Genomic DNA, 25,842 nt, shown 5'->3' on the forward strand with positions numbered 1-25,842 from the left:
TTCGTTTTGAGGTTATGTTTTGCTTTGTTCACTTGCTGGATTTTGTTCAATATTTTGATTTTTGATAATTCTATCATACCGTTCCCAATAATTTTTGGGTTTTTAATCTCTAAATATTTCGGAGATTGAGCTGTGAAGTTCTTTTCTTTAACTATAAACATTCAGTACTATGGTTATAATGGATAGTGTTGAAGGAATTGGTAATTTAGAAGAACAAGCCCTCAAAAGAAAAGAAAGACTCAAGAACTTAAAGAGAAAAAATCCTGGTGGTGACAATATAGAGCCTACATCTGAGGTGGTACCATTACCGAAGTAAGTTATTTTTATGTATATTGTCTCGACATTTTGGTAAATTTATTGCCTACAATACTAAGAGTAGCACATCCAATCTTTCTAAATATTTTTTAAGTAACATAAGATTAAAAAAATCTTTCATTATCTACTCACTTCTAGTTCTAGTTTAAAAACGCTTCCAGTGTGTAGTAGCATTTGTTGGACAAAAGTAGTTTTTTGTTTTTAATAAATAGGTTTTCATTTCCTACTTTTTGCATTCAGGTAAGGCATTATAGATTTTTGTAGTCATCGCTAATGGGGCAACTAACTGTTTCCACTGAATATCTCCCAAAAAATATGTTATTGATCTAGAGCTCATGAAATTTTCATAAAAACACTTATTATAAACTTAGTATCAAATCATGAATATCAGTGATACCAAGTTGTTTTTCTTGACTGTAAAAATTTATGTTTGTAAAATTGCAGACCTAAATTCAGGAGTTATAAACCTCAGGATGAAACACTGCAAGAGGCCAAGTTAGACGACGCCCTGCCTGCTGTTGTGGAAGAAGAAGTCAAAGATTTACTGGAAGCTGGTAAAGAAAAAGTAAGTAGAACCATAATGAAAACAAACATATTTCTATATAATTTTAATATTTCATTTTCTGGAAGCTTATTATTTGCAATAAAAGTAAATTTGTTGTAAACAACAGTTACTTACCCATTCTATGGTTATGTACAATATTAACTACCCACTACAATATTAAGATAAATAATTTTCAGGTTGTCTTACAAGATCTGGATATATCTAGTTTAGCACCTAGAAAACCAGACTGGGATCTTAAAAGAGATGTAGCGAAAAAATTGGAGAAACTAGAAAGGCGGACACAAAAAGCGATTGCTGAGCTTATCTGGGAGCGGTTGAAAGAAGGGTCAGAGGATAACCTTGGGGCAGTGGTCACCATGGCTGACAACAGACAACTTGAAGAAGACTGATATATTGGTAAAGTAATTTACACAAGATGGTACTTTTGAACACTCAATTTGATTCCTCAAGTTACTAAGTAGGTTAAATTAATATAATGTATTTTAAGCAATAAAAATCAGAAACAATCTCATATTTTTATTAAATTATCACAGGATACACAATTATTATTCTTAAATATTATCAGTCTGTCATTTAAAATAATTACAAATAACATTTGCAATATCTATTTATTTACAATATTAATTTTATGCTTTAAGTATATTTTTCTATTTTAGTACTATGAATTAAAGAAGTAACTATTTAACTTTTCCTCCAGCATTTTTAACAGACTACAAATTTTTTATGTGTGTAAAGGTTTGTAAAACGCAATAATTAATCATTTCATTAAGGTATTATTATTACATAAACATTAATTAAATTAATGTTTATAATGAATTCATTTCTTTCAAAATTTTTAACAATATTATTGCATAAACTATAGTTCCTAGATAGAAATAAACTATTCCTTTAACATATGGTTAAGTGGGAATATTGCTCAAAGTCAATATTTATTTAGAAAGGTATAAAACGAAAAATATAATTAAATTACACAAGACATCACTACTCAAATTTGTATAGGAGTTTTAGCTAACACATCAAAATCGACTGCTATTGTTTAGACAGTTCTTTAACTTAGCTATGCCTTAAATTTGCCAGTCAAATTTCCTTAGCACTTTATATAAATTTTATAAGTAAACTAGCTTTTGCCCGCGGCTTCGCCCGCGCAAATTTATTTATATTATAAGGATACGCCATAAAATTTCACCCATTTTTTTATCCCGTATCGTGCGGGGCTGTTTTATGTTTATATTTGGTTTAAATTCATATGGCTTCTCCCGTCTTGTCCCGTCTCTTCTCGTTCTGTTCCGTCCCGTCCCAACCTGTTGTGTCCCGTCCTGCCCCGTCCAGTCCTATCCTGTCCCATCCCATCCTATTTAGTGCCATCCTGCTTTCCGCAACTGATACGTATTTTTTACTAACCAATATTTAAGACTTCTCGCACTTCGACACCTATCACTATCAAAAATGTCAAATCTAATCAACAAATCAAAAATTAACTGAAATAGAGAGTAAAATAAAACAAACGGGGTGAGCTAAATAAAACCGTTTAATAAGTTAAATAAGTCAAGTTAAAAGTTAATGAATCAAACGAATAATAATTTCAAATCAAAATATTTGTAGTGTAATATGTAGTTTCGCGTATGTCCGCTAGGGGCGCTGCTAAAATTACACGATAAATTAAAATATTTTACGCTACCTAGCTAAAGGACGGTAACGAAACCATAGCGCGATCTATCTCGATGCCAACGCCATCTATCGAGCATCGAGACAACTCGTGATAGTTAATCTATACTAATATTATAAAGCTGAAGAGTTTGTTTTGTTTGTTTGTTTGTTTAAACGCGCTGATCTCAGAAACTACTGAACCGATTTGAATAATTTTTTCACTGTTAGATAGCCTATTTATCGAGGAAGGCTATAGGCTACATTTTATCCCGGATTTCCTACGGGAAACGTCAACAATGCAGGTGAAAGTTGAATGAGTCGGCCATCTGCGAGCTTTCCACGCGAACGCTGCGCAAACCAACAAATATATAGTAAAACAATGTACTAAAGATGTGAAGTACTCATTTTTTGCCACAAAAAAGTCCGCGAGAGCATATATCTATCTCTTAAGGTTTACTTACAATAACCACTTTTATGTTCATTTTTTAAGATTATTTTTTCATTATAAACATAAGTTATTTTGAAACCAATTTTCTTTAATTCAGTATTAATCCTTATCCAAATAAATATGTTTATTACTTTCGGCTTTTCATGTAGACTAAAATTGCCATTTACAGTATATAAATCAGACGAATAGGTTTTGAGATATAGTCGTTATAAGCAATTTGCAGCGAAACATTTAATACGGCGAACCAGCGTTCTTTCTAATACGCGGACGAAGTCGCGGGCACAGCTAGTAGAAAATTAAATTCGGGTGTTTTATTTATGCATACCGATTACGCCGAGATTTATGGACCGATTTACGTGATTCTTTTTTTGTTCGGTAGAGTATACTTTCAAGTTGGTCCCGTTGTTACCTAGTCAGGATCTGATGATGGTATTCCAGGGAAATCAAGGGCAAACCTCAAATTTACAGGCAATTACGTTTTTGACAATTTCATAGATCTGTTTAAGTATTTGCGTCTGATAGTCATCATCCCATGTGAATGAGCTGATGATGGAAGGTACAACTCCTCAACGGTTAGGAGTTGAAAGAAAATTCTTACGAAGTTATACGTACATGTGAGGCTATTAGGTTGACCTGATAATAAAAAGTAAATCTCATTAACGTTAAGAATTTAGGTGAAAATGGATGCGGACAAATTTCGTAGCTGTTTGTATGGGTAGTGTTAACACAAAATAGGGATTTAAAGGCGTGATGTTATTAATGTTATGCATGTATGTACATAATTATGTATGTTATTATATTATGTATGTTAAAGAGACGACTGAAAGTTGTCATACAAAGTCTTTTTTTTTAAGGATGGGAAATCATCAAATGACCTCTCCCGCTCTGGGTGGAACGGAAGGGAGTGTCAGACTTTTACTGACTAAAACCCACCTCGTTCTTTCAGTTGCCCTTTGCGTTCCGGGGCCACGGTATCTCGTTAGAACTTTCCCGCAGCCCCGGCTCAGTTTATCCCGTTTCCCCCCCTTGGGGGTTGACATTTCAAAAATCCCTTCTTAGTGCTCACTTATGTTACTAAAGGAACCTCTGTTCAAAATCTCAGACTCCTATACCGAGCGGTTTCGGCTGTGCGTTAATAAATCAGTCACCCAATCGCACCCCCTAAATCACGATTGGAGGGTAGTTTGAAAAAACTTATAATGTCAAACATATTTACTTGCCTATGTACGTGTTCATGCCAAGTTTCAAGTTTATAAACCCAAGGAATAAGATTTTTCATAGAAACGTTTTTACCCCTTTTCCCCCCCTTGGGGGTTGAATTTCCAAAAATCCTTTCTTAGTGCTCCCCTACATATCCCAAGGAACCTACATTCCAAATTTCAGCTGTCTACGACCAGTAGTTTCGGCTGTGCGTTGTCTGTCAGTCAGTCACTCAGTAACGGAAGAGTTTTATATATATAGATGTAAACAGCTATCATTACAAAAGCAAGAATTCCGTGATAACTAGGTCGGCCCGCGTTGTTACCCTTCCTCCTACGATGTGGTCGTGAAGTCGTTGTTGATTCTGTAGGCTCGTCGATTTCGTTGTAGCTAAAGTAATTGTTGTCTATGTTGTAGTACACCACTCGGTCGCCGATGGGCTGGATCGGTCTAAAATTGTGTGTTATTTTCCCATGGGCTGATTTCAACTCTCTGAAAGCTTCTATCTGCAAGCAATAACAAAATATTATCCTTTTTGTAATTCTCCTGGAGTGAGCGTACTCTCTTGAAGGTGGAGATTATTTTGTGCCTACAATTGAAGTTGGGAAAATTTAACTTTTCAATTGCAACATGGTTTATAGTCTTTTTTATGTTTCAAGGCTTATTTAGAGGACGATAACTTAAATTTTACATTTATGAGTATTTATTTTATTTAGATATTCATATTCAAATAGCTCAACAATATTAGATACTTAACTTAGAATCATTACACGTTTTTTTTTGTAGTCGTTTAAAAAACCTCAAACCATTTAATACATACTAATTAGCCATTTGCGCATACGCAAGATAGGAATCACCAGTTTTTCCTGTCTCTTTTTATCTTAACTTTTGACGGTCGCATTTGTTTTACCTGATCATGTGCTAATCGAATGGGTTGTTCAAAGTCCAGCCATATGACGACCTCGGAACAAGGCGGAGTGGTGAGGGAGCCTCTGTAGGTGAAGTAGCGGCGAAGGTCGTAAGGAAGGATGTTGAGGAAAGAGAAGGGGTGCTGCATGACGACGCTAGTGTGGGGCTCCGTCACGTTCCGCAGCGCCGAGGTTATGTCGTCGTAGGCCGGGTGCTGATGACGGTCCAACTGAAACGGTCACGTTGCTTTTATTACAACTAAGACTGTGTTGCTATTTCTAATGTAATGGCATAATACCATGTTTAAGTTCTTTCCTACATTTGTATATTTAACACTGGTATTGGTTTATGTTGTAGACAACATTGCTTAAAAATCATAAATATTTGTAGCTGAGTGCACCTAGCGAAATTTATTTGTGAATCTCTATTTTCTGCGTGTTCCCGTTGCATCTTCAGTTCTTTTGTTTGCTCGAAAAAGTCTATAGGATATAAAATTAAAACTCACCTCGTAAAAGAATGCAAGAACTGTTAAGCCGTCAGAATGCTGTACAGCTTCGAAAGTTGTATTATATTCTTCTTTAAAGAAAACCATGTGCAGCTCCATAGGAAAACTGTAAAAAGAAAAATCAATTATAGATTTTTTTTATAAAATTTTCTATTTTTTGAAAATGATGCGACTACCATGTAATAAAAACATGACATATTATGTGTTTCTTATGAAGTTAGCGGATAAATACACTTTGACGATAAATATTTGAGAAAAGCATTTCAATTAAATGAATGTTTTTTAATTTTGAGATTATTATCTAAAAATGCTTTTCTGATAAAACACATTGTGTGCCAGCTGCTGCTCCTCTTCCCGCTCATAAACATGGGATTCTACCTTTAGGATATGGGCAAGCAACCTGTTACTATCTTGAGATTTTAATTCCTTCATCAAGCCATCCAGTTAAACTATTGGCTCTGTCCTTAAGCGATGAACACGTGATATGTGGCACACAAAATATTTCAATGCCTGATTTAACTCCAATAATTGTCCTGATGAAGTAGGTACCTATAGTTTAAGAGCTGTTGCTCCCATGGAACGCTAACTAAGAAGGTACCATCCATCAAGGTTTATGACCGCGGCACGTCATCACTGTCATAAGCACGGATTCATTTCCGTACCGAAAATTTCCCAGTGGTTACACAAGCTCTCTAATCATAAGTGTAAATACCTACCAGTCTGGGCCGACGCATTTGTACTTTTATATTTAAAATGTGAAAATTACCTGACTTTTATTCTTTTATTTATTGCATGCATGCATGTAGAATCTTCTAGAAAACTCACACCAAATCAACCAACAGATACAGGTAAAATGAAGGCCAAAGATATTTTTTTTTATCAGATGTATTCTGGCCTTTTAATAGGTTCACTAGACAAACAAATGCAGGGGGAAAAAACGGCAGATTGTTTGCTGGCAGTGAAACATGGATAGCGAGGGTGAAATACCTTACTTTTATATAACCTACTACTCATAAAGTCACCCGGCCGCCCTTGGTCGTTGGAATTGCAAGATTATTCCATTCTTCTTTCAACATCACCTACATTTTTAGTACAGACGCCCCAGTAGACAGTGGTATAGTTGGTATAACTTCGCCTGCGTCCGTTTGTCCATCATCACACTTGAAACTGCTTTGTAGGTACTTAAATAGGTTATCTTCTAGAAATTTTGGATGTAACGATTAAAAATCCAAGATATTTTAAATTATTTTATTTCCTACTGAGCAGAACAGGTCCACTGCATATCTTCCTGTAAATACTACTACTACTTCAAAACAAATAGGAATAAAAATACCCAATACTTAAAGGTAAGTATTAGGCTGACAACCAACCGCAATACAACTTTGCCAAATAATTTCATAACTCACAGGCTTGTCTTTAGGTTTTAAGAAAGATGAAATTATGTATTAACCATCTTAGCCTCATAAACATCCCACTGCTGAACATAAATCGCCCAAAGATTTGCCTTGACTTTTTAGAAATGGATTTTTATGCTGCACTTGCTATGGCTTTTATTCGTCGCGTTATTTTGAGGTTTTGAAGTTACATTTATTTAAAGTTACATTAATTTTACACGTAGGTACCTTCTGTGATTAATTTTATCCTCGGAGCCGAACGTGTCGTTGTCGCCCCAGTGAAAATGCATCTGGCTGAAGACATAGTCCCCCTCCAAAGGCCCCCCTCGCACTCGAGGGTGCGGCTCGTTCTCCACCTCGATTAGTACTGGAAAATCAAATTTTTATTTATTTACTACAAAAACATACAGCTTTTTACGACATACACGATACTAATACAAAACACAAATCCATACGAATATTATAAATGTAATTGTGATTGATGAATTGATAAATATGATTGTGTGTTTGTGTGTTCGTCTTTCACGTCAAAACTACTGAACCGATCTCCGTTAAATTTTGCACACATTATGGTGGAGAAAGACATATGGTATTTATCACTCGGACTAAGTCGCGGTCGAGAGCTAGTAAACCAGGATAACCTAATTAAAATAAAAGGGAAAAAATAAGCGGCGATCAGTTAAAGTACTAAATAAATGTGTCTGATTACTCTGAATAGATGATTTTCTAAAACGGCAGTTTTTATTCTTATTCAGTTGTTAAAAATCTGTCAAGGTCCAAACGATTTTCACATACACTTCATAATTTTTTATGAAACTTATTATAAGGTAGCCAGGCATCTCACAATTTGTCATTGATTCATAAAATCAATCATATTAAAGACAAAATATCGTGACTAACTGATTACGGTCAATGCTGATCTAGTTAAGTTTGGCTTCAGTCAGCTTAGATTAACTTTATCATAGACATAAATCAATATTATCGTTTTACATGACATTTTGCAAAAAATATACTAAACCCAAGGTTTTAAGTTCCAAAGACAAATCCTATATGTATTTATAATTCCGTGAAGTTTATTGTGTTTACATAGTAACTTATACCTATTTAAAATTTTGGCAAATATTATAATTTATTCAGGTGCCTAAATAACTAATATTTTAACACCTAAAATGTCACGCTTGCCCGTAGGCGACATATATACCTAAACCTTATTTGGTAATTCCAACTTTCCCTTGAAAGACAGACAAACTAATCCATATGCATTGCAATATGAGTACCTACTATATGATACATAACATACATTAAATCACGTGTTAATCCCTTACGGGGTAGACGCCAGCAGACGGCAGCAGCCTCGCAAAAACTGAAAGGCCACGTTCAGCTGTATAGCTTAAAGATGAAATTGAGATTCAAATAGTGACAGGTAGCTGGTAGCCATAGCTCATCGCCTAAAACAAGAATCCCAAGTTTATGCGCATATCTTTTAGTCTCCTTCTACGACATCCAAAGGGAAAGGGAAGTGGTACTATTATAAATGTGAAAGTGTGTTTGTTTGTCCATTTTGACTTCAAAACCATTCAACCGATCTCTATAAAATTTGTCATATAGTGTGAAAGTACGGAAAAAGACATAGAGCACATTGGCACTTTAAACGCGCGCGGAGTACTAGGTACAAAAGGACGTTGACATTCTGATAGACCGTACAATTAATTACGACAGAATAGATAGCGAATAACAAGTACCTAACTTTGATTTGAGTATAAGTGTCAAGCACCCAGATAAGGTAGACCAGAAATATATACTCGTATCGAATTTAGAGTATCATGTTTTCTTGGAATTTCTTTATCCATAATATGGATAACAGTAAATCATGATTTAAAGATAAAATGAGCAAGTTCATGGCCAACGGAAGCATGAACTTGAACTAACAATACCGTAATAAAGAATAGCTTTTACTAAAGGAATTAAAGTTGACATGTGCATTCCTTCCCGCCGCTGATTGCTGTCAGTAGGTACTTAATAAAAACATTATGATGTGATTAACTGTCATTTATTTTTAATAATTTGCACAAATTAATATGAATACGAATAATTAAAAATTTACATTACTGAAAACTACTTATCGACCCTATTACGCCGACATGAAAGGCAAACACGCTGACCAATTGAGCAAAAGTTTCGCGTCGAAATTATCATACTAAAATTGTTTTGGATGAAAATATAGATTTTCCCATATCCTAGACCCAGCTCGATCGATTTATTGTCAAATGTACCTTTATTTTAACGAAAAAATATTCTCAATATCTGAACCTGACCTTACGACGAAAGCCGCTGTATTATACTGACTGACATAATATTTTGAATATGCAATAAGTACTTTGAAAATGGATATATCCACCTCCTTAATCGGCCATAAGCAATGCAACTTCTCGCGACAAAACCAATATCCATCAGTGGACTGCAATAAGCACAGAGTTCGGATTAATATAAGGTAAAAGAGTGGTAAAAACTGGTGAATGTGACATCAACACTTGGAGATTATTTGTACTTATTGTCAGACTTGCAACTGCGTACGTAAACAAAAAGCGACGGCACATCATTTCTATACTTTTTAATTACAATCTCACTCTCTCATCTTTGTTTGATCCTAGTTGCGTCCTCCGCCACTATATTTCGGGGCTTGGTGGCTTGGTGGCACATTTTTCCTTTCCACTGTGACCTGTTTATTTATTTAAAACTTTATTGCACAAAATAAAAAAAAAATACAAAAGGCGGACTTAATGCCGTTTGGCATTCTCTACCAGTCAACCAGCTGACCAAACAGAAAAACTTTAAGTTGGTGGTGCGAAAAAGTGCACATGCATATCTACCTACTGCAAAATTACATACATTACAAAAAAATGCATAAATACATACAAGATACATTATAAATACATAATAATACCTGTTCATAATTAAGAGTCCGCAGCCTCTTCAGTTTTTATTCAAATACAAAATGAAAATCAATCGTTATAACAATTTCTATGCCAATAACAAACAGTGTACACATACCTGTGTGTCCGTTATTGGTGACGTGCACGCCATCTATGGAGTCATCGAAGCCGATGAACACGATGTCGGGCAACGTGACCTGTTTCACGCTCAGCACGTTGATGTTGATGGGACTCTGGTGCTTGCCCGCGCACTCGCGGTATCGCTCGCCCCAGTGCATCGGCCCTGAAAGTATTGTTGTTAGCGGCTGGGTTGTCTAGAAATACAAGACGACAGTGTGTCGACGCAAGTACGAGTAGTATCCTACACAAGCGGCTGACCCATCCTTCTTAGCAGAAAAATTCTCCTCAGAGTTTTACACCCGCGATTTCTTGCCATCATTAGTGATCAATGCATCAAGTAGTCGCTGGTACATTGAAACAAGAAAGAAATAGGTAAGATTCCGATAGTACCTAATGTAAGAAGTCCCCCGATGTCAGTGGTGTCTACTGCAACCGATTGCATAGCTTTGATTGCTCCATTGCCATTGCCACCTACGTGTCTTACCACTTTTTTAAGTTTTTTACTAGAAAATTGCACCGCGTACAAGTTATAAAGTGTCACAACAGCGAAAGATAAGGACAGCTTCCCGGATACTTTCAATTTGCCATTAACGAGTTTCTAACGAAATGCTAAGGTGCCGATCTAAGGTATAGTTTGAAATGCAAATTGAGAACTTGTATAACGCTATCTGTGATAAGGTATCCAGTTATTTGCATTTTATAAGTACGGTACGTATCCTTGTAATAATGACATGGTATTGTGTTGGAGAACAAAGACATTCATGTTATAGTAGTCTACCTTAAAAGTTATTTTTGTCATATTCTGGTAAAAAAATAAAATTACCTGTAACTCCATCATATCCGAAGTCTTCGCCTTTCGTCAGTTCTGGAGCTTAAATAGAAAATATTTAAAATTTAATACATTTGTATTTACAAGTTTTTATGCGACAAAATAGAACTATACACACATATCAGAGGTAAGCAGGGCTAAAGGCCATTTAACTGGACAAGTGTAAGAGATAGCGACAGCTTCCAAGCGCATCGCCGTAAAGAATTCAAAGTAGAGAATCTGCCCTCATCTTGGCCCGCACACACTATGAACTGGCAGATAAAGTTTGTGCGGTTGATGTAAGAATACACTGCGAAAAGGTTTTAACAAATCTGTTTTCAAAGTTTATTTAATTTGCGCAGAGTGTGATAAGAATATATACCTACATTTTCGGAATACCGTCCAAGTTTATCCCATTTGCGTGTCTTGTTTATTTTATTCGTATGTCACAATATAAATAAGAAGTAAGTATAAACTCAAATAGACGAAGGAAATGCTACTTTAACTAGAACAACAACCGATATCGCAAATTATTGACACGGGGACCTTTCCTACAATAAACCATCTCTGTACAAGTTGTATTGTGTATGGAATATCCCTTTGTATTCAGTCTTATAACCGGAACATTGTCATTATATCATTAAATGATCCACAATTCATATGGAAGTGAGTACATTAAAATAATTCTATTCTGATTCCGCACCATGCATAGGCAGCGCCACAAAATAGTCCACCTATACATAGACTCTATCAATAAGGAACAACACTGATAAGGCAATTAATTCTATTTAAGAGAACTTTGCATGAGTCTCACGATATAATGAGAAGTCATTATCAGCATATACGTTACTAGCCATTAGATATATGAATTCACCTTGCATACTTTTTGCCTTTCCTATTGGCACAAGACATAGACATATTATACTCTAAATAAACCTACTAATTGCGTATCGAATCTGTAAACGTAGGGTCTGTTTTATCGTTAGATCACAAATTGTCGCTCTTTGACGTAGTAACAGGATAGTTTTATATTAACTTAACTATTAAAAATGACAATAATTCCCGTTCCCGTGAGAATTTGGGCAAATCCTCTTTTAGTGTTCCCCCATACTCCCTAAGGAATCCTCATACCAAATTTTAACTTTCTACGCTAAGTGGTTTCGGCTGTGCGTTGTCCGTCAGCCACTCAGTAACGGAAGAGTTGTATTATATGTATTGAGGAAATTGAAGCTTTCATGATTAGTAGCTCGGTTTATATAATGCAACATCAGTATTATTTCCTAAGACGACGGCCTCTGTGCCCGGCCCGGGTTCGAATCCCGGCCAAGGAATTATGAGAAAAGAACATTTTCTGATTGGCCTGGGTCTTGAATGTTTATCTATATAAGTATTTATTATAAAATAAAGTTGGCTCTGTCTACCCCGCAAGGGATAAAGACGTGACCATATATATGTATAAAATAAAGTATCGTTGAGTCAGTATCTCGTAACACGTCTCGAACTTACTTCGAGGCTAACTCGATCAGTGTAATTTGTCCCGTATTTGTATATTTATTTATTAAGACTTCATAAAGATAAGGACTTGCTAAAATATTATTTACTACTTGCCTTGCAGTTTGCAATGTCTTTTTACGTTGCGATTGCATCTCAAGGTTCGTGAATCTTTTTTTTTGTTAAAATAATATAAAGTGACATTAAACGAGAAACATTTCGAAATATTTTTGCGTGCAATGTCTACAACTCGCTGACCTAAGGAATCTTGTATTAGAGTGATTCTTCCGTTTCGTTCAAATCTCAACGATTTTGAATAATATTTTTTTTTAATCGATTTTTAAAAACAGTTACATATAATCATTCGGGTACCTTTCAAGTATAGATTATCAGTAAAGGCCTTCATGAAAAAGCTTTCATTGTCAAGAAAATAGCTGGAATGTAATGAACCCACGGAAGGTAATGAAATAAGTACGGAAGGTAATGCTTGAATTTGGAAGGTAATGAAATAAAATTAAATATGACGGGAATGTAATGATTTTGTATGGAAAGTAATGAATAATCAGAATGATCTCTCTCTCTCCTCATGACCAAACCATCTTAACATACCCTTTTCTATTCCTGTAACTACATTTACTTTCACATCGCAACATTCCCTTATAACGCTGTTCCTCCGTTCACTCAATTTCCACCCATCATACTCCTTAACGCTCTCATTTCCACTGCATTTATTCTGCTTTCGTGCTTCTTTTGCCATACCCAACTTTCATTCCCATACATTAAAAATGTTATAAAATGTAACGGATAAGTTAACATTATAAACAATAAGTAGGAACTCTCAAGAATTAAATTAGTAATCTGTCTAATCAAAGTTACAATCAGTCATTTTTACTTATTTAAAATTAATATTTAGTAAATTTTTATACATAACTTGCCCTCTTCTAAATTCTTCCAGCTCATTCAAACGTTGCAAAATTTGTGATTCGGGTATTCATCATCGCTAATTCATCATTCATTCATCATTTTGTTTGATTCATCATCGCTAATTAGCGGCCATCCAAATTTCTTAGACTTGCCCTGACCTTTCCTTAAAAAAATATTTTATACTGTAGAGAACCTTGCACTCTATTTAAAATTTTACCGATAAAATTGGGACTAACTCTTGGGCCATGTTCAAAACTGGTTGTAAGTGTGCCCATATAGCAGAAGTATCGTGCTTTATATTTTCGCTTATTGTGCAAAAAGAATTATGAATGACTACTTTGGTTTCCTGATCATAAAAATATAAAACTCCTGTATGCAAAGAGATTTGTTGGCGGCTTCCACCGAAATGAAAACTTTGTATTTCTTCATTATATTTTAATAAATAATTTTCGCTGAAGTCTATATGGCATATGACTTCACTAGGAGATAAATCACATTGCAGATTCTTAATAGCGGAATATTGCATTGTTATATTCAAAACACTATTGTTTCTTCAAAAAACTGCCAGTAGAGTTTCGAACTTCATAATGACGTTACGTGGTAAATCTTCCTTTTTTAATGTAACTCTCTTGTTTTTTTTTTCATCTTTTCCTACGTAGTCTTGCTTCTCAAAAATCCATTCATGATAAATAATAGTTTTCCGATTGTCAAATTCCTGGTACGTCGTGACTCTATTTTTGCAGATTTTGCACTTTCTCTCTAAACAATTTCTTTCGTACACACTACAACATAAATTGTTCAAAACCTCAAATGAAGAATTTTCTGTGATTATATTAGCTTCCTTTAAAAATTTAATAAAAAGTTCAATGTTAGAGTGCAGCTTGCATTGGCACGTGTCTCTTTTTGATGAAGGTTGAATTATCGAGAATGGTCTATATTTGCAGAATACTGAGTAATGTATATGGCCCCATTTCTTACAAAACTTCGCATGTAAATTTTTCATATTATCGGTTAAATATATTTTTTGTTTTTTTAATGCACCTTTTTTTAATAAATTCGTTTTTTCCTGGCGCCATTTTACTGTTTACATCGTCTTGTAGAAAATTTTCAACACTGTTTTAGTTTCGCAGTTTTATTATCTCGAATTTTTTTTCAGTTAATTTCTTTCTCATAGCAAAAGTAATATTTGACAATATCCCATACTTTTTAAACCTCGAATTATCAATTATATCTCCAGCAAAAGCTCCTCTTTCCTCTTTTTTCGGAAGGCTTTTGTGTTTTTCTGATCCTCCTCGACAAACTGTTTCATTAAACAAAAACTTCTTTTTCACTTCTTGTACCTTCTCATTATTTATGTTTTTTATGACTTCATCTACTTTCTTTTCTAGGCTATCTTGAATCTTATCTTTTTGTAACTTCCGCTCCATAAATTAATGTCTTCTTAAAATCGCTTTCTCATTTTTTTAGTTTGTCAATATCATTCTGTAAGATTGTAATTGCTTTTTTAGATCTGTATCGCAATTTTCTCATTGCGCTTGAAATACTAGTTTTTTGATGCACTAAATGTGACTTCGATGTACTTTGGCTTGATGTGGATTCTTCTTGTAACACAAGAGGGTCGCGTATTGTAGGATCTGGATGTTTATAATTTCCTCAGTTTCACTACTGGGTGGAGAGTTGTCTATTAAAATTCTTTGAAATTTTTTCTGCTCTTTTAGCTTATTTAAATATTTTTTGGAGTTTTTTCGCCATCATCGCCTTTGCTCCCTCTTTTGTCGTGCCGTCATCTCTGTTATACTTAGGACTTGTTTCTTTTCTTTTTTTTACAAGGTATTTCCTCTTTTGTTTCCCCTTCTCTAATTTGTATTTTTCAGGATCCGCCTTGATTTCTGCGTATTTTACCTTCTTTCGCAATCTGTCTTTAGCAAATTTTTCTTCTTTAGTTTCCTATTTCTTCGGCTTCGACATTATTGCAGATGTATCTAAAAAACAAAACTAAGCAAAATAACCGAATATTTCACGAAACCTTCTTTATTAATTAGGTACCTACTTATTCCGTTTGTTCAGTAGTTTTTCAGTTTATTGCGAACAGATAGAAAGGCAGGCAGAAAGAAAAAAGTAGCGGGGAATTATTATTTACTAATAAGTACTTAGGTAGGTTACAAAATGTACAGATTTAATTTTATGTTAGTTCAATAGTACTGACATATACTTACACAAGTTATAATTCGATATAATCAAAATAATAGAAAAAATTTAACAAAGAGACATAGGTAGGTACATATAAATTTTATATTTAAAAAAAAATCATTACAATCCAAAGTGATTCATTGCCCTCCTTTAAAAAAATGGAGGGAACGGAAGGGAATTATACGGAAAGAAATGAAGTTTGAGCAGATTTCCTGAATTTACTCATAAATTAATAAAGGCTAGATATTCATAATTAATTGATAACTAGACCCTACAGTATGCTAATTACCTAAAGTTGAAATTATTTTATTACGTCTACACTTACATACAAAAACTATGGAAGGTAATGTTTACTTACTCGTGACAAACGCTGTTTTCAGAAATTAAATCGTAAAAATATTTTGTCTGGGCAGCGTGTGACCTCTCCTGAGGACTTGTATCGACGGACTGAGGTGCGCGGGAGCGTCTTTTGTTTGGCAAGAAATAGATAGTATTGTACGTGCATAAAAATTTTAATGTTATATTTTTGTGGAAGGCAATGTAGTTTTTGGGTTGACAAAACTTTGAAGTCGATTCTTTCTATATTAAACACTTATAAAAAATACTGTATTGCAGGTTTATAATAGTCAGTGAATACATTAGTATAAAAGAAAAAAAAAAATGTACTTTTCTCCTAGGAAAGTCAACAAAAGTGTGTCACAACGTTCTGAGGGTCCATTTGAACAAGGAGAGGAATGAAAAAAATACATGTTTCTGTTCTAAAATTTTTTTTGTTATGGGGTTTAAACCTGATATAGATGATGGATATTTAAGATAAAAGTACGTCCTACTTTATTCAATAAAAAAAATACGGTTGATTACAATATTCCTAACGACTTTTGACCTGGAAAGGCGATTAGGACGAAACGAAAGAACCACTCATTAGCAAAAATAGAGAAGGTGACTTGGTAACTATTTTATGAAAATCTTCCATTGCTTTAGTAAAAATAATGTCAACTCAATCTTCCATGACTGTTTCGTAATAAATAAAAATAGTAAAATATAGGTAAGTAGATAAATAAAGTTTGATAAAGGAATAAACCTTTTAATTCAAAAATTTTCATTCCACTTAAAAACGCTTTAACTTCCGTTCCCGCGGAAATTTCGAAAATCCTCTCTTAGTGAACCTCTAAACCACATTAGGAACCTACATGCAAAATTTTAACGTTTAGATCCAGCGATTTGCCTCATACGGTCAAATATCAAGTGTCCTCTTTTATTTATTTAAATAAATATAGACCTAAAAATCTTTTGACATCGTTTTTAAGTAATAAAAACTTGATAATGTTTGATGAATTTTCCTCTGACCTTTCTTAAACTCTAGTTACCTATATTGAGACTACTTAAACAAACCTTAACAAAAAACCTGAGGTGTTTAAAAAAGGCGGTGATTGCCGTATTTAGCCACTGATAAAAGTATACCGTAACGAGAAGTGACGCGTGTCAAGTTCATTGATAAAAATAATCGTAGTTACTATTAACGTTTTTGCGTTAGCTTGAAAATTAGTTTCGTAAAACCTATTTTCGATCAGATTCCATTTTATTCGTTGCATTCAGATATTTAACAGTTTTAAGATATTAGTTGGGTGTACATCATAACCAATAGTCTCATAAAGAATTATATTGTCATGAAATACACTAATGCACATTCTCGTAATAAAATGTATCTAAATAAATAATTTAAACACAGAATACAGAGGATCTTACTATATAAGACTAACACACCAAGAATATGATTTTATAGAACTTCTGTCTGTCCATATGTTTGTACTCGCATCACGCGAAAGTTATTGCTCCGATTTGGATGAGGTTTATACAGATAAACAAGTTTGATCCAACTTAAAAACTGGTATTCAAACATTTCTCTAAAGGAGCAATACAGGGGATCAATATTTTTTCGTTTTTATGGCGGGTAAAGTCGCTTTCTTCAGTTTATAAGAACCTAAAAATAATTCAATATTTTGCCTGGTATAAGTACTAATTCAACTGCTGCTAATATAATAAATGGTTATAAAATTTACTACTTCTAATGCACATATATATTTATAGAGCTATAATAAAGCCTTGCTGGAGATCTAGTATTCGCACAACTTTCTCTTTGCGATTGTCGTTTTCGCTCGTGCAAATACTTAAACATAAAACAATACCTTCTACCTTAGGTAATAGCACTTTTTAATATAAGTCTTATTAATTGGTGATAAAGCCTGGTATTAAAAAGTATTATAAACTTTGGTATTTGGTATATAAAAGGTATTAAAACTTATTAAAAATGTGAAAGTTTTTGTGTTCTTTCACGGGTAGGTAATCCAAATATGGAATTGAGTAAGTGCCGTTAGGTTTCCGGCACCGATAGAAAACAGAATAGGATCTTTCCATCTCTTACAAATGGATGTCGTTAAAGGCGACTAAGGGATAACTTTTAAACTTGGGATTCTTATTTGAGGCAAGGGGCTTGTTACTATTTGAATCTCAATTCACTAAGCCAAACAGCTGAACGTGGCCTGTCAGTCTTCTCACAACATTGGCTCCGTCTTTCCCGCAAGGGATATAGACGTGATTATATGTATGTATGAATAAGCTTTAAGTTATATTTAACATTTAGTTAAATATTATTTAATCAAATGTACCAATTTTTATCGCACAATTTAAACGAAAACCATTGAGGAAAAATGATGTGTACCTGGTTTTTATTCGTGCAAATCTCAGGAATGGTTTGTCGGATGTTAATTCTGCCTTTTAAATACAAAAGCCTTGATAAATGACTGATTTAACATTTAAGTAGGTAATAGTAACGTAGAACCTAGCCTTGGTAAATCTAAATATTTTAACTATTTTTGTTATTACAAATTTAATAACAAAAATAGTTAAAATTATTTTTAACACTTCGCGCTCATGCTCAAATTGTTTTACAAAACGGAACGTAATAGACGATTGTTTTAAGATTTGTCATCGCCACGCTATCGCTGTGAAACGCGGTTGAAGACTCCACGTTGTCTTTAATGATTTAATGGCCATTAAGCTAAGGTATCCTTACATTGTGCCAAAACTACGACGAAGAGGTCCTTATTTTGTTGCGATAAAAATTATGTGACTTTATGAAAATTCTTAAATTTTGTACTGTAGAATTTGATTTAATACTAGGTGAGAATATTGAACTGCTACAACTGAATTTTTATTTCTGGTAGATACTAACATATTATCTAATAAAGGCATTGAACAGCAGCATACATAATTATTAGCTCTGTAAAGCATTTTGATTTACCTTGACCGTACAATGTTTCGCCCATGAATGTACCTAAATATTTGATAAGTAAAATATATCACTGAACCTGAAATAGGTACACTGCGAAAGAATCAATCAATGACATGCATCCACTATTAAACAGTGACAGTTGCAACTGACACGCGATTTTTGTTGTGTGTGGCCGTCTTCATACTTAATTCAGACCATAATGACACCTACCTATATCTTTTTCAAAGAAACACGTAAGTAGGTAATTTCCTTTATGATCAAAAATGATGACTGCTATCACATCAATTGATTATATCTACTCTAATCATAGTGATTGAGCTCGTTTTCAACATGCGCTCCACTGAGTACATCGTTTTCTTTCTTTTAAATAAAGAAGACAGTCAATGAAGATCTCACTATAATGAGGGCTTCGCCATGTTCAATAAAAAATGTTCAGTATTTTCAAACTTACTTTTGCAAAAAAATTAAAGAATTTTTTTAACAAAAGTATATTGATATAGTTTATGCTTATATTTAAATTCACATTGAACATTTGCATGTTGTCGTAATATAATACCTAAGTATTTAGTTTCCGTCTGTCATGTACGTAAATGGTTGCGTCTTTTCTTTTCAAATTATGACAGAATCATTTTTTGTTGCACTTTAATTTGCATAATCTTCGGGAGAATTTGAATTACAGATACGGGACGATATTGGCTACCACTTTTGTCCAACGTAAACTTTAACTTAGGTCTTGAAATTAATAAAATAACTCGCAGTTAAAAACTACTTTTATATTAATCCTCAAGACTAAGTCTATTATTTGTGTGAATATTTTATTAGTCGTTGTATTAAACTTTGATATAACAACTATGAATGTGGTAAGTGGCGTGTACATATTCTTTATATTATTATTAGATGGTTATAACTTTTTGCTGGTTACTTCATCTTACCAGTCTAATAACCGGTTCTTTTGAGAGGGAAGTTGTAAAAATGTAATGGTATTAAAATATGTGATCATATTTACGCTTGCTATGACGAACACTTATCTTAAAGTAAGTATCACCATTTCCTCACTGAACCCAAAAGGGAAGGTAACCAGTATTCGTGCGTCATGAGCACGACAAAACGCTGCTCAAAATTTGTTCCAGTTGTGAAAAAAGGCTTTACAAAACTCTTTCCTTTAACTTTCACCACGAAAAAGATTAAATCAAAATCCTCATACATTAAATAAGTACTTTATTTTATTAGACATAACTTTATTGTTTTGACTGCATTGCGGCTTGCGACTGCAGTGGAACGAGCTCAAAGCAAAACAGTAAGGTACATAATTTTATACTTATTGAATACATTTCTAGTTATCAACATTATCATGTTGTTATAGTCTACGTGTAACATTTAACCATTAAATTATTTTCATGGGAAAGAGGCGTGATTTTATGTAGGTATGTATTATTTTCATAGAAACATCTAACAAATTATCCCCTCTGGTTGCATTATCATTTTGGTATCGTCATAGTTTTTCTGTCATCCGGATGACCCTTCTCTTAACCACCTGCGGGGCATTTTAAACTATATTATGTGATCGCTTTAATCATGTTTCTTGGGTACTATGGCTGATCCGAATGGGTGTCACGCACGCATCATCTTTTTACTTAATTGGGTAAAGAATAACCTCTCACGGTTTCATTATATCCCGATTGCATTCCCAGTCAGTAAAGCATGTATCTTTCAGCGATTTTGTTCTGAAGTCACCTACGATGGCTACAGGAATATAATAAGGAAGTTCTATTCAACTCTACCGAAAACCTGACGCCATTTTTTGAACAAACTTTGGGCTTTTGCTCAAAATTTGATTTGAGCCATGTGAGTGTGGATTTTGTTGTATAATTCTTAAATTATAAGAAGTCGCAAAATTCTTTATCTAATTCCAATGTCATTTAACGAAATCCATGAGCAAGTTTTTTTTTCATTATTTAATCTCGTAATAATTAGTTGTCTGACGTAGAGTTTTCTTTGAGAAATTAATGTGTATTCGCATTACCGCGACACTCGACATTGTGTGTGAAGTGGACATTAATTACATCATATTTACTAAGGTTTATAAGGTAAACGATCTGCAACAAAATAATTTAAAATCATGCGTTTAATGCTGTCACACAAATTAGGTAATTTACCAATAGGTACTGTGGATTTATTAAGTGCTCATACACTTACGTTAAAACCTATGCTTTTGCTTTATAGTAGTTAGCTAGTAAGGATTAAATGTCTTTCCTTATATAACATGATTCGATTCTTAGAATTTTAGAGTTGTAAGTATTAATTAAAGCAGTGAAACACAATTTATAGGTACAGATGTCGTCAGGATAGAATCATTGTAACTACTTTAACACATGCACATCTTAAGCTAAACAACTGTTAAAGACGCTAAACTGTTTGTTTGTTTGTTTTAAGGAGATGTAACATCTGCTGTAAATAAACCAAAAGAAAAGACATATTTTTTTACAATTGAGAGCGTTTACAAATTTGGTTCAGAAACAGTAGGGACTTTTTAAATCTGTTAAAAACCAATAACCACTTCTATTATTAATAATCTATAATAAGATACTTATTAATCTCTTATAATATTGTAAGTCTCAATAGTTAATAAAGAAAATATTACGATCAAAAGGGGTTTTTGTGCATTCTATCAAGAATGATAAACTCTTTATTGCACCAAATGAAAAAGAAAATCAGATGAAGGAAATTGAGATCAGAAGTTTTTATACAAAAACTAACAAAGCATTCTTATAAATTTGAAAACATTGCCATTGTGATTCATTAAGAAAGAATGGAAAATATTGTGAATTGCGTAAATGCATGTAACCTGCTGAATACGCATGCATCGCAATATATGATGCATAACATATATTAAATCCCGTCTTCATCCCTTACGAAGAAGACAGAGCCAACCCTATCGCAAAAGACTGAAAGGCTGCGTTCGGCTTAATGATGCAATTGAGATTTAAATATTGTTTCAATATAATAAATATTAATTAAGACATTGAACACAGTCTATCTGACACTTTGTCTGTACTACAAATCTAGATACCCCACACTTAGATACCCATGAACTAACTCTGAGTCAAATAAAACAATATTTTTCTTCATTAGAGTCCAACTCTTCTTGTGATTGCGTTGTAGGGAAAGTGGCATTGACCACAGAATAATGACGCACATTCATTTTACGGAAGTTGCATTACGCGAGTAAATTTTATCTGTCTTGAAACTTGCAAGAAATATCGCGAAGCAGTAAAATTTCATTGCAAATTTATTGTTATGCTTGCTAAGAAAACGCCAAGTGAAAGTATTTATAGCAATCATAATACTATTTTCAACGTTAGGTACAGCTATATCGATTTTATTTCTGCGAGTAGCATCAAGTTTTAAAAGTTGGTTTCTTCATCTAGTTAGGTGTCAATTACAATTTTATTTTATTTGCAGTAAATATATTTTACAATATGGTCCATAATTACAATACATAAAAATAATATTGCATAGAAAATATTGTCGTTAACAATAGGTATACGTAAATAGCTATCATCAATCAGTTTTAACGCATGATCCAAATACAGAACGTAAATAGGAAGGTAATGCAGTTGGTCACAATCCAAATGCCATAAATTGTTTTTATTTCTTTAAGCATCTGCGCATGTAGCCAACATTTTAGTTTAATTATAACAGTATATTAACTCATTAAACATTTTTAGTATTAGAAACAACATCAACGACAAATCAATAAGTAAAGCGAAGCCACTGTATCACTCGCACGTGGGCATAATATTTGCATTTATATTTAAGTAAAACTACTAGTTTAGTATACTTGATTGAAATTTGAGTGCTTTTCTTTCTTTCTTTTTTATATGTTATAGAAAACATGGAATCGACGCTTCGTTTTATGTCGCACGTCATGAAACTTCAAAAGTTTAATAAGACCGACAAGATCACACAAAACTATAAAAAAAACCTACAGCATAATATTTATTCTATCTAGGTATCTACTTATGTTATTAAATTTATAGAAATCCTACAAATTACTGTGTAATTCATCATAAAAAGTAATTTTAGGCGTGATAACAATAAAAACAATTGCGGGGTATTGTTTTATTTATGCTCGTTCGTGTTAATGATAGTAACATACTCGTAGGTAATTGAATTTGACATGGTAAGAAGCCTTGAGCAACTATATAGAAAGATTAAACTCATGGAAATCTCTTAAACAAATTGTATTTCACCAATCTCCCTATGATCAACCATTAAAAAATATGTATATTCGGGTGTGGTTTAACGACATTTAACAAAGTGAAATACAGGAGTCCCTGCAGCTTTAAACTTTGTGGTCGAAAGGTCTTAAATGTGTGTGGCGAACAGGCTCAAATCCTATCTCGGCCATATACCAATGACTGTTTTCTTAGTTATATGCATTAGTTTAAGTGCTAACCGTTTTAATGCTATTATGGCGGGCGAAAACATCATGAGGAAACCTGTACATCCAGGCCACGGAATGTGTAACCATGATCTAATGTAAGTTAGGTTCTCCTGCGAAGGTTGCGTAGGTAAGATGGGAGTCACTTCTTGTAGAAACCTAACTCACCCAATTCAGTATCATGGTCGTAAAAGTGCACCCCGGGCTTTATCAGGAGGAAGAGGACAGCAGCTTTAAAGTATGGCATTGTTTTCGAATTCGTAGAAGTTTAGTGTTGGAATGAAAATTATGACAAATTCTAAGATATGATTTTTTATGAAACTTTGCAATATCATTTTAAAGTTTTATCACCATAATAGCACGTCTAAATTATCAAGTATAACCCGTTTGGAAATCAAAATTAAGTAGGTTAGGCAATAGCTATAAAATAAAATTACATGAATCTTTAGCATTAATCATTTGCAAGGTACACGAGAAAAAAACTAATAAAAAATAGACACAAGCGCTTGAGTGATTGTGTATAGACTCAACATTTATGTTATATATGAGGTTACCTACTTGACCATTTTGTGAGTACCTTTACTACCTACTTTTGAAAATCCGGTTGTTTAATATTATCTTAACCCTGCCTACTTCTTTAGTTAAGCACATTGGAACATATTTTTTAAATTACTAGACATAACTTTGCATTAGTGTAACTTAATTCATCGTAAAGTTGGCTTATGGTTGGCTTGACGGCCTTGAGCAGCGGTAGTACGCTTGTCTGTGACACCGGTGGTCCCGGGTTCGAATCCCGGCCAGGGCATGATGAGAAAATAACTTTTTCTGATTGGCCTGGGTCATGGATGTTTATCAAATCAATATAAGTATTTATTACAAAATATAGTATCGTTGAGTTAGTAGGTATCTTGTAACACAAGTCTCGAACTTACTTCGGGGCTAACTCAATCTGTGTAATTTGTCCCGTATATATTAATTAATTTATTTATAGGAGATAGCTGTGCCACCTCGCTTTGAGCGGTTACCGGGACGTGGGCCAGATATCGCCTAGACCCACTGTAGGACAAGGTCTTTTATGGGCTCTTAATTTACCAAAGAATTTAATACTCGTAAGTAATTTATTACTTGTCTATCCTGATGAAGTGTTGGGAGAGTAATCTTTCAGATATGTCAGTAAATATTGTCACGTCCATCATCTGACAAAATAAAATCCAATATTTTTGAAGTATTTTGGGTAGTGACAATATTTACTTAAGTTCGTATTGGTTTACATTTGGCTGCCAAGTTATAAAGTGTACTTAGTTTAATTTACTCGATGCTTATGAGAACATTACGACAGAAAGCCTGTTGCAAAATAATTAACAAGTAGGTAACTACCTAAATGATAAAAAAAATTGGCCATTTGGCCGACTGGTCTAGACATAGATATAAAAAGCTCATAACATTTTATATTTGATATACGTAATTTTTTTTTTTTTTTTTACAGGACAAATTACACAGATTGAGTTAGCCTCGATGTAAGTTCGAAACTTGTGTTACGAGATACTAACTCAACGATACTATATTTTATAATAAATACGTATATAGATAAACATCCAAGACCCAGGCCAATCAGAGAAAGTTCGTTTCTCATCATGCCCTGGCCGGGATTCGAACCCGGGACCTCCGGTGACACAGACAAGCGCACTACCGCTGCGCCACAGAGACCGTCATATTACCGTCAATTATGTTTATAGAACGTTTAAGTACAAGTAGTAATTATATACCATAGGAAAGATAAATGATTTTGCTGGATCAAAGCGAATCGTTCGATCGAGAGATCCAGAAAAAAATTGTAAGTACTCAAATGGGTGTCAAGAATAATCAAAGGATGATGATATGTAAAATTTATTTTTTCTACGGCGTTTTATCACTATGCTGTCTGCCAACGTCTCGGCAGGAAAGAACAAGTATTCATTTGGTTGTTTAGAAGAACCCTCGTTTTTGTTTCTGAATTACAATATGAATGGACAAAATTGACATTCACTTTAATAGTTTGCCGTACCTCGTACTTGTAACGCGCGTGTGCAAATGTTTAAGAAGTAGAGCGGCAACAAGTGGCCTTTTGTAATGCAAACAATGCCTTTGATTTCCACTTATTTCTTTGAAACGCAACTTTACTTGGTTGTACAGTTACCTTTCTTATTATGGGAAAGGTACAACTAAGAAAAATTACATTGAAAAGTTTAAAATCTCGGGTCCGTGAAGCCAGCATGGAAATGATGAAACTCTACACAAAAATATTTGACAAAGTTCCAAAGCCTTATTACTAGTTGTTATTCATTTATTTGGTATGATTGAATATTTGTCCTTAGCCACTTTTAACATACACAGGAACAGTGGCCTCTTTGTAAACCTAATTTTCGTAGAAGTTCGTTTCAACTCCTACTTTTTTTTAGAGAGCTGTACCGCAAAACGCAAAAAACTGTCTTGGTGTCTGTCCGTATCTCGTTAAATGATCGTAATTTAGAATAATTAAATTGAGATTTGGTATCTAATTATACTTATGAATAGGCAAATATGGTATATACCTTGGTAAGTGCCGTGTGGTTCCCGGTACCAATAGAAAAAACAATAGGAACACTCCATGTCATTCCCGTGGATGTCGTAAAAATCGA

At 33.8% G+C, this 25,842-nt stretch overlaps 2 protein-coding genes across 3 annotated transcripts in view; one reads left to right on the top strand and one right to left on the bottom strand.

Annotated features, from left to right (window-relative positions):
• On the top strand, positions 1-5,257 carry LOC106134681 (coiled-coil domain-containing protein 12). Of its 2 annotated transcripts, XM_060945842.1 has the most exons (4): positions 1-312; positions 760-880; positions 1,057-1,276; positions 5,120-5,257. In XM_060945842.1, exons 1-3 carry the CDS (start codon positions 170-172, stop codon positions 1,267-1,269), a joined length of 477 nt encoding a protein of 158 aa, XP_060801825.1. In that variant the 5' UTR covers positions 1-169; the 3' UTR covers positions 1,270-1,276; positions 5,120-5,257. The 2 variants fall into 2 exon arrangements, with proteins under 2 accessions (XP_060801825.1, XP_013190235.1); XM_013334781.2 differs by lacking the exon at positions 5,120-5,257 and having other exon boundaries at positions 1,057-1,386.
• LOC106134613 (carbonic anhydrase 7) overlaps positions 4,430-25,842 on the bottom strand; it is a gene marked incomplete at its 3' end in the record, with an annotated part of 24,904 nt that continues 3,491 nt past the window's right edge. The window contains exons 2-7 of the mRNA XM_060945920.1: positions 10,860-10,907; positions 10,035-10,199; positions 7,212-7,350; positions 5,590-5,695; positions 5,086-5,313; positions 4,430-4,681 (exon numbers count right to left, since the gene is read on the bottom strand). Coding sequence (XP_060801903.1) covers positions 4,430-4,681; positions 5,086-5,313; positions 5,590-5,695; positions 7,212-7,350; positions 10,035-10,199; positions 10,860-10,907 — 938 coding nt within the window. The remainder of the gene's footprint in view (positions 4,682-5,085; positions 5,314-5,589; positions 5,696-7,211; positions 7,351-10,034; positions 10,200-10,859; positions 10,908-25,842) is intronic.

This window comes from Amyelois transitella, chromosome 9 (assembly GCF_032362555.1).
Source record: "Amyelois transitella isolate CPQ chromosome 9, ilAmyTran1.1, whole genome shotgun sequence".
Taxonomy (NCBI): Eukaryota; Metazoa; Arthropoda; class Insecta; order Lepidoptera; family Pyralidae; genus Amyelois; species Amyelois transitella.

Excerpts from the sequence above, each read along its gene's own strand:
- LOC106134681 (XM_060945842.1), top strand. The coding sequence starts at position 170 with ATGGTTATAATGGATAGTGTTGAAGGAATTGGTAATTTAGAAGAACAA. Across the intron at positions 313-759 it reads GAGGTGGTACCATTACCGAA|ACCTAAATTCAGGAGTTATA; the intron begins GTAAGTTATTTT and ends GTAAAATTGCAG. Across the intron at positions 881-1,056 it reads TGGAAGCTGGTAAAGAAAAA|GTTGTCTTACAAGATCTGGA; the intron begins GTAAGTAGAACC and ends AATAATTTTCAG.